The sequence below is a fragment of the Phragmites australis genome, chromosome 6, assembly GCF_958298935.1.
Source record: "Phragmites australis chromosome 6, lpPhrAust1.1, whole genome shotgun sequence".
Lineage (NCBI taxonomy): Eukaryota > Viridiplantae > Streptophyta > Magnoliopsida > Poales > Poaceae > Phragmites > Phragmites australis.
This window is the reverse complement of record NC_084926.1, coordinates 19,270,054-19,278,586: the sequence shown is the minus strand read 5'-3', so window position 1 is coordinate 19,278,586 and position 8,533 is coordinate 19,270,054. Positions and strand designations below refer to the sequence as shown.

The following is an 8,533-nucleotide window of genomic DNA, read 5'->3' as shown; positions in this document are numbered from 1 at the left end:
TATAGAAGATAGAAAACGATTTGAACTTGGAGATAGAAGTTGTAAGTACGCCGGACGTTCTGCCGGCCCTATATTAATATACATACGCGGCCTCGAGGGAGGTGAGAACGCTTCGCATAAATTAGATTTTCGTCATGGCATCAGAGCCTACTCCTCCAAATACATCTATGACAGGCAGTTCATCCTCCAGCAGCTTCATGCCGTTCGCCGGTTCTTCTTCCCCGCGTCCAGGTGTGACCATGCCATCCGTCCTTGGACATCCGGTCAGTGAGAAACTCTCCAAGGCCAACCATGCTCTCTGGAAGGCCCAGGTGCTCCCTGCTATAAGAGGCGCACAGTTAGAAGGATTTCTGGATGGAACCAGTGCTGCACCCGTCCAGCAGATTGCGATCCAGGAAGGTGATCAGACCATGCAAGGACCAAATCCTGCCTATGCGCAATGGATTGCGCTAGACCAACAGGTTCTAAGTTATCTTCTGTCCTCCCTTTCGCGCGATGTTCTAACCCAAGTTGTTACTATGAGAACCTCAGCGCAGGTGTGGAAGGCAATTGAGGATATGTTTTCCTCACAAACGCGTGCGCGATCTGTGAATACGCGCATAGCATTAGCCACGATGCAAAAAGGCAACATGTCTGTTACAGAGTACGTCGGAAAGATGCGGGCACTTGGAGATGAGATGGCTGCAGCCGGGCGCCCTCTGGATGACGAAGAGATGGTCTCGTACATCCTTACTGGACTGGATGTTGATTTCAATCCGATCGTGTCAGCCATTGTAGCACGGGTTGAACCTGTGTCAGTCAGCGAGCTGTACGCTCAGTTGTTAAGCTTCGAAACACGGATGGATCTTCTCCAAGGTCACTCTCAGTCTTCTGTCAATGCTGCATCTCGTGGTGGACGAGGTGGCCGTGGAGGACGTGGTGGACGTGGACGCGGCCAAGGACGTGGCCGTGGCAATTACTCCAATGGCACCAGGTACAATAATAATAATTATAATAACAACAACAACAATGATGGCAGCAACTCACGTCGACCAAGGTGTCAGTTGTGCAACAAAAGTGGTCACGCAGCAATAAACTGCTGGAACCGCTTTAATCCTGATTTTGTCCCAGATGAAAGAAGTGCTGGAGCTGCAATAAATTCTTATGGAGTGGATACAAATTGGTATACAGACACAGGCGCCACCGACCATATTACTAGTGAATTGGACAAGCTGGTAACTCATGACAAGTACACTGGCAAGGATCAGATAAAAACAGCAAGTGGTGCAGGTATGAATATTAATCATATTGGTCATGCTATTGTTCACACCCCCAGTCGTAATCTTTATCTTCATAATATTCTTCATGTACCCCAAGCTGCTAAGAATCTTGTTTCTGTTCATCGCCTTGCGGCTGATAATCAAGCTTTCCTAGAATTTCATCCTGATTTTTTCTTGATTAAGGATCAGGCGTCGAAGAAAATTCTTCTTCAAGGCAAGTGTGAAGGTGGCCTGTACCCACTCGCCATAAACCCAACTGAATCCAAGCAGATGTTAAGTGCCATCAAACCTTCGCCAGATAGGTGGCACAGTCGTCTAGGACATCCCTCGCTTCCCATTGTCCAGCGAGTTATTAGTGATAATAATCTTCCATGCTCAAGTAAGATTAATGTAGAGTCAGTTTGTGATGCTTGTCAACAAGCTAAGAGTCATCAGTTACCTTATCCACAGTCATCTAGCATGTCTAGTTTTCCTTTAGAACTTGTGTTCTCTGATGTATGGGGCCCTGCACCGGATTCGGTTGGAAGAAAGAAATACTATGTTAGTTTCATTGATGATTATAGCAAATTTACTTGGGTTTATTTGCTCAAACACAAATCTGAGGTTTTCCATAAGTTTCATGAATTCCAAAATCTGGTGGAGCGTCTGTTTAGCAGGAAAATTATTTCAATGCAAACAGATTGGGGTGGAGAATATGAGAAGCTTAATTCCTTTTTCCAGAAAGTTGGGATCACTCATCTTGTTTCTTGTCCTCACTCTCACCAACAAAACGGATCTGCTGAACGAAAACATCGTCACATTGTAGAGGTTGGTCTCTCTCTTCTTGCTCATGCATCAATGCCTTTAAAATTTTGGGATGAAGCTTTCCTTGCTGCTACCTACCTCATAAATCGCACGCCAAGCAAAGTCATCCAATTTTCCACACCACTAGAACGCTTGTTTCATCAAAAACCTGATTTTTCATCTCTTCGTGTCTTTGGATGTGCATGTTGGCCTAATCTCCGCCCCTATAATTCTCGAAAGCTCCAATTTAGATCTAAGAAGTGTGCTTTTCTTGGTTATAGCTCTCTTCACAAAGGGTACAAGTGTCTCGACATAGCCACTGGTCGTGTCTATATCTCTCGTGATGTTATTTTTGATGAAAGTATTTTCCCATTTGCTCAGCTAAATCCAAATGCAGGGGCTCCTCTTAGATCAGACATATTGCTTCTTCCATCAGATTCCTTGAGTCCTGCTTCTCGGGGTGAACAATTGCATGAGACTATGGTTAATATTCCATTAGAAAATACAGATAATTTTGCCCACGATGATAATATTTCTCTGCAGCCTATACAGCAATTAAATGCAGGAGGTACTACTAGCATTGATGGGGCATCTGGCTCGGAACTTGTGCGGGATTTGGCAGACAGAGCTGAAGCTGGTTGTCTTCATGCGCCAGGATCTCCGCCTGACACCGAGGCAGTCGTCTGCGCCCCGTCACCGGCTCAGATGTCTCGGGAAGCCCAGCCCGAAGGCTCGTCTGCTGCCGCGCGGCACGGTCCTGCGCTGAATTCCGCACCAACCAGGGGACAGCACTCTGCGCCAGCATTAGAAGACCCACCTGACACATCTTCCGACCCGTCTGAAACATTTGATGCGACGAATGACGGGGGCAGTGACGCTGCGGGATCTTTGGCACCACACCGACGGCCTCAAACGCGACTGCAGAGTGGTGTTCGTAAACCAAAGGTGTACACAGATGGTACAATCAGGTACGGGTTTTTAACTGCAACAGGTGAACCCCAAGATTTACATGAGGCCTTGAGTAATAGTGATTGGAAACAGGCGATGGATAATGAGTATATGGCTCTTATTAAAAATAAAACATGGCATCTAGTTCCACCAGATAAGAGAAGTAACATTATTGATTGCAAATGGGTATATAAAATAAAACGAAAATCTGACGGCACCATAGATAGATACAAGGCCAGATTGGTGGCAAAAGGTTTTAAGCAAAGATATGGTATTGATTATGAGGATACTTTTAGTCCAGTTGTTAAAGCTGCGACTATCAGACTTGTACTATCTATTGCTGTATCTAGGGGATGGAGCCTTCGTCAATTAGATGTGCAGAATGCGTTTCTTCACGGTGTTCTGGAGGAGGATGTGTTTATGCGGCAACCACCAGGCTATGAAGAAAAGAATGCACCACACTATGTCTGCAAATTGGACAAAGCATTGTATGGTCTGAAACAGGCACCCAGAGCGTGGTATTCCCGACTCAGTGTTAAGTTACAAGAACTAGGCTTTTGTCCATCCAAGGCCGACACTTCTCTGTTTTTCTACTCAAATGATACAGTCACAATTTTTGTGCTTATTTATGTTGATGATATTATTGTTGCAAGCTCTTCATATGAAGCAACTATGGCATTGCTTCGGGATCTCAGAGCAGATTTCGCTCTCAAGGATTTAGGAGATCTTCATTATTTCCTGGGCATAGAAGTAAGAAAGGTACGCGAAGGTATTTTACTTACACAAGAAAAATATACTACAGATTTATTAAAACGCATAGGGATGATGAATTGTAAGGCAGTTACCACACCGCTTTCTACTTCTGAGAAATTATCAGCACAAGTAGGAGAGATGCTAGGACCTGAGGATGCAACACAGTATAGGAGTATTGTTGGTGCTTTACAGTACTTGACTCTGACACGACCAGATATTGCGTTTCCTGTTAATAAAGTTTGTCAATATTTGCACTCTCCTACTACTCAACATTGGACAGCGGTTAAGAGAATTTTGAGGTATTTGAGATATACTCTAGGTTTAGGACTAAAGATCAGTAAATCAGCTTCTATGCTTGTCAGTGCTTTCTCTGATGCAGATTGGGCAGGATGCTCAGATGATAGACGATCTACTGGAGGTTTTGCTATTTTTTTAGGAACAAATCTTATATCTTGGAGTGCAAGAAAGCAAGCAACTGTGTCAAGATCCAGTACAGAAGCTGAATATAAAGCTCTAGCTAATGCAACAGCAGAAGTTATGTGGGTGCAAACACTACTTGAAGAATTAGGTATTTCTAGTCCACCAGCTGCACGTTTGTGGTGTGATAATATTGGTGCAACCTACCTTTCAGCGAATCCAGTCTTTCATGCAAGAACAAAACATATTGAAGTTGATTATCATTTTGTCAGAGAACGTGTTGCTCAGAAATTATTAGAGATACAGTTTGTACCGACAGGTGATCAAGTTGCAGATGGCTTCACCAAACCACTATCAGCAAGAAGTCTAGAAGAATTTAAGCGCAATCTAAACTTGGACAAGTTATGATTGAGGGGGAATGTTAGAGATAAGATATTGAATCTATCTGTAACAGAATCGGATGTGTATAGAAGATAGAAAACGATTTGAACTTGGAGATAGAAGTTGTAAGTACGCCGGACGTTCTGCCGGCCCTATATTAATATACATACGCGGCCTCGAGGGAGGTGAGAACGCTTCGCATAAATTAGATTTTCGTCAGTGTATTCATAATTTGTAAAGCGTAGTAATACTATTGTTCGGGAAGGTAGAAGTCACATGAACATTGAGGAAATTCTGAAAACAAAAATAATCCTCCATAGAGGAATCAAGGAATTGCACCAGGTTGTGAGGTAATGAACTCCGAGTTCTCTCCTGTAAAATATGAATCATAATCCAGAGGGCCGCTTAGACTAGAGCTAGAGGACATATTATGGCGATTGTGGTTGTGAATATGACTATGAGAAGTTCCTTGCCAAAAAAGCCATGTTCTCTTTTGAAAGAACAAAGATATGCACCTTCGCAAAAAGACTGAGGACGACAATTAACTCCTGTGGACTATGTATGGTTTCCATGTACCTTTGCAAGGCCATGACAACATCTCTCTAAAAAAAAAGGCCATGCAACATGTGATCAATTATCCGAAATAAGACATGCGATAAATTACAGACTTCTAAAATCCCAGGGTTCCTAAATAGCGCCGTGTGTCTCGACCGCCAAATGGACTGTATAGGTTTCCCAAAATAACGTGAATTTTGGTAAATAAGGTTCTTTTTAGAGAGGTTGGCAAATAATAGCCCTCTATATATAGAGAAGGGTTTGCATGGTAAAAAGAAAGTTCACTTCCAATTGTCAAATAAAGGCAGATTTCTTGTCTCCTCTTTTGCTGTCCGGGGAGGAGGAAGAGGTCGCCCAAAATCTCTATCAGGTTCGGTCAATTGCCCTGTCAATATGTTCTTGCTGATTGCTTTCTTGGACTTGTGATGATTTCTTGGTCTCTTGTCCTTGAATTCTTCATGGTTCTTTCAGACTCGCATGTATGCGGCCGGTACGTAGTGATGCGAGGGGCCTGTTTCGAACGCAGAAATGTTTCGAATGCTGAAAATTTACGTGAATTTCACATGAAAACAGAACGGGTCCTCTTATATTCTGTAAAATTCCTATACTTGATGGATCATGGGGAGCCAACGATCGATGAACTCCCAGCTGTGGGTATTCGCTTCAATTTCTCGACTTATCTCTCATTCAATTCACCTCCAATTTGCAGGGGGTCAGCTCGCTAGGAACCTGTCCCTTGCCTCACCTAGCATCACATTTTGCACGACAAGATGCCTGTGCCACGAGGCGCCAAGCCCGCGGCTTCCTCGAAGGGGAACCCCTTCGACTCCGACTCCGACTCCGAGTTCACCTCCAAACCGGGCAAGAAATCGTCGTCGTCGTCGTACTCGGCCCCCGCCGACGCCAAGAAGCGGTACAAGGACGGGTTCCGCGACACCGGCGGGCTGGAGAACCAGTCGGTGCAGGAGCTGGAGCACTACGCGGCGTACAAGGCCGAGGAGACCACGGACGCGCTCAAGGGGTGCCTGCGCATCGCCGAGGACATCAAGGAGGACGCCACCAACACGCTCATCACGCTGCACAAGCAGGGGCAGCAGATCAGCCGGACCCACGAGAAGGCCGTCGACATCGACCAGGACCTCACCAAGGTAGTCAAAACGAGGTGCAAGATGAGAAGCACGGCACGCTACCCTTTTGAACGATGCCGTTTTTGTGAAAATCCTCTCCATTCCAGACAGGCCATAGAAGTTCACGGTTTTGAACATGTTCTGTTTTCCTTTTGACTCCTGTGTTTTGGCTTGCGCATTTTGCTTCTCTAGAGCGAGTCGCTCCTCGGGAGCCTTGGAGGGTTCTTCTCCAAGCCATGGAAGCCCAAGAAAACGAGGCAGATCAAGGGGCCAGCCCTTGTGTCGCGAGGTACCTACGGCGGTTATCCATTAAGAGTGCCCATGCCACGCATCATGAATGTGTCCTCATGGCTGCTCGTTCTCACCGCTGTTCGCAACTTGGGAATGAAATGAAACAGATGATTCCTTCAAGAAGAAGGCGAGCCGCATGGAGCAGAGGGACAAGCTGGGGCTGAGCCCTCGAGGGAAATCGAGCAATCGCCACTACGCCGAGGCCACCGACGCCATGGACAAAGTTCAGGTTTGTGACTGTGAATGGCCGAGCATGCGTGGTGTCAATGCAGACAAAAATCCATGAAATCCATGTTTGCCGATTTGGCAGGTGGAGAAGCAGAAGCAGGACGACGCCCTCGATGACCTAAGCGGCGTGCTGGGCCAGCTCAAGGGCATGGCCGTCGACATGGGTTCAGAGCTTGACAGGTGAGCTGGCCTCCTTGAATTGCTGAGTGAAAGCAGATCAAGATCGCATGACCTTCTCTGTGTAGAATCTTGGCTGACAATGCTATCAGTAGCGTCAAATCGAGGCTTATTGTGTTAACCAAAATTTCAGGCAAAACGAAGCGCTGGATCATCTGCAAGACGATGTGGATGAGCTGAACTCCAGGGTGAAGGGAGCCAACCAGCGTGCGCGCAAGCTGGTCGGCAAGTAGGCCTCAAACGTGGGAGACGAGCTTGCATTTCTTGGATTTGATTTACAGCACAACGAAAGAAAAAGGAAATTGTGTAGGATCAACCCCACTGGCACGGGTTTTGGTAAAATGATTAACCAAGTTTTGTTTGCTTGTAACGTGTATCGCTCTCCGTTATATCGAGGGCAAGTTCGTATAAACATTTTTGGTTGAACATAAATTGTTTTTCTCGTTGATCATGTTTGTATGCATAGATAATGTCAAAGGGAAACTACATATCGTTGGAAGCATAAGAGTATATGCTCCAAAAAATCGGTTTGACAGGATCTCTGAAGTTCACAAACAGACTCACTGTCACCAGTGCACATATATGCATGGATCCCAAGATCTTTATCTGCCAATGAGATTAAAAAAAATTGAAAAGGGAAAACTTTATTGATTCTTAATATTACATCGAGATGATACAACCTAAGAGTTTCCTCCTGACCTCTATATAGCTAAGATACTTCCATCCAAACAAAAAAACCAAGATAGCAAAGCCATAAAAGGAACTAACAAGCCAGAATTAAAACACTTTAGCACGATTATTGAGATTGGCTTTAATGTCTATCCTAAATTGCCATCCAAATTGGTTGAAGAACTCCCAAGACACTCGCACCAAACATGCCGGCAGTTGTAACCAACAAGCGATGCTTCTATTGGTGTAGCACAGACCACGATTGTAACCAGTGTGTACATATAAAAATAACCTGTAAATGGGAGATAGATTTCTATTTGTTAAAGACAATATCATTTCTGCATAGCTATATGTACCAACAAAAAATAGTTGCTGCTGCCAATATATTAGCTTTTAAATTTTTACTAATACCCTGAAGCCAATTCCCAAACATGTTCGGTATACTTCGTGGTGGGTAAAGATTTGAGGCCATCTGGATTATGAACCATGTAGAGCGGGCAAAGCGACAATCATCAAAGAAGTTCTTAATTACTGCCTTTTTGTGATAAAAACAGCAATTTTGATTTCCCACCCATTATCTTTTAACCAAGTTATCTTTTATTAAAAGAATCCCTTTACAGAGATCCAAATGAATATTTTTATTTTTTAGTGGTATTTTAAGCTTCCAAATCGGGTTGCTTATGATTGGTTCGTCATCCCGCACAAGAACCTTATAAAGGGAACTGACGGAAAATATTCTGAACTTGGTTAAGCTCCAACGGAAATTGTTGCGATCCTGCATCAAGATGAGATTGGAAAGATCTCACCTGAAAGCTATATTTGGGGGATTAGTTTGAAGGGCTCAAGGCACTGTCTCATGTTTGTTTCATGCTGAATTGCCCAACCAAATATTCTCCTAGAACCTGATTTCGGAGCCATCCTTTACAATGAAAATGTCATAGCGGA

At 44.4% G+C, this 8,533-nt stretch overlaps 1 protein-coding gene and 1 non-coding gene across 2 annotated transcripts; both read left to right on the top strand.

Annotated features, from left to right (window-relative positions):
• The first annotated feature begins 695 nt into the window (after nt 1-695).
• On the top strand, nt 696-834 carry LOC133923322 (small nucleolar RNA Z247). Its single transcript, XR_009910580.1, has one exon. It is a non-coding gene; the product is annotated as a small nucleolar RNA Z247 (small nucleolar RNA).
• A 4,976-nt stretch (nt 835-5,810) lies between these two features.
• On the top strand, nt 5,811-7,375 carry LOC133920528 (SNAP25 homologous protein SNAP33-like). The gene is made up of 5 exons (XM_062365142.1): nt 5,811-6,244; nt 6,416-6,512; nt 6,622-6,743; nt 6,825-6,922; nt 7,053-7,375. The coding sequence occupies exons 1-5, from the start codon at nt 5,867-5,869 to the stop codon at nt 7,150-7,152; spliced, it is 795 nt and encodes a 264-aa protein (XP_062221126.1). The 5' UTR covers nt 5,811-5,866; the 3' UTR covers nt 7,153-7,375.
• Nucleotides 7,376-8,533: the final 1,158 nt, after the last annotated feature.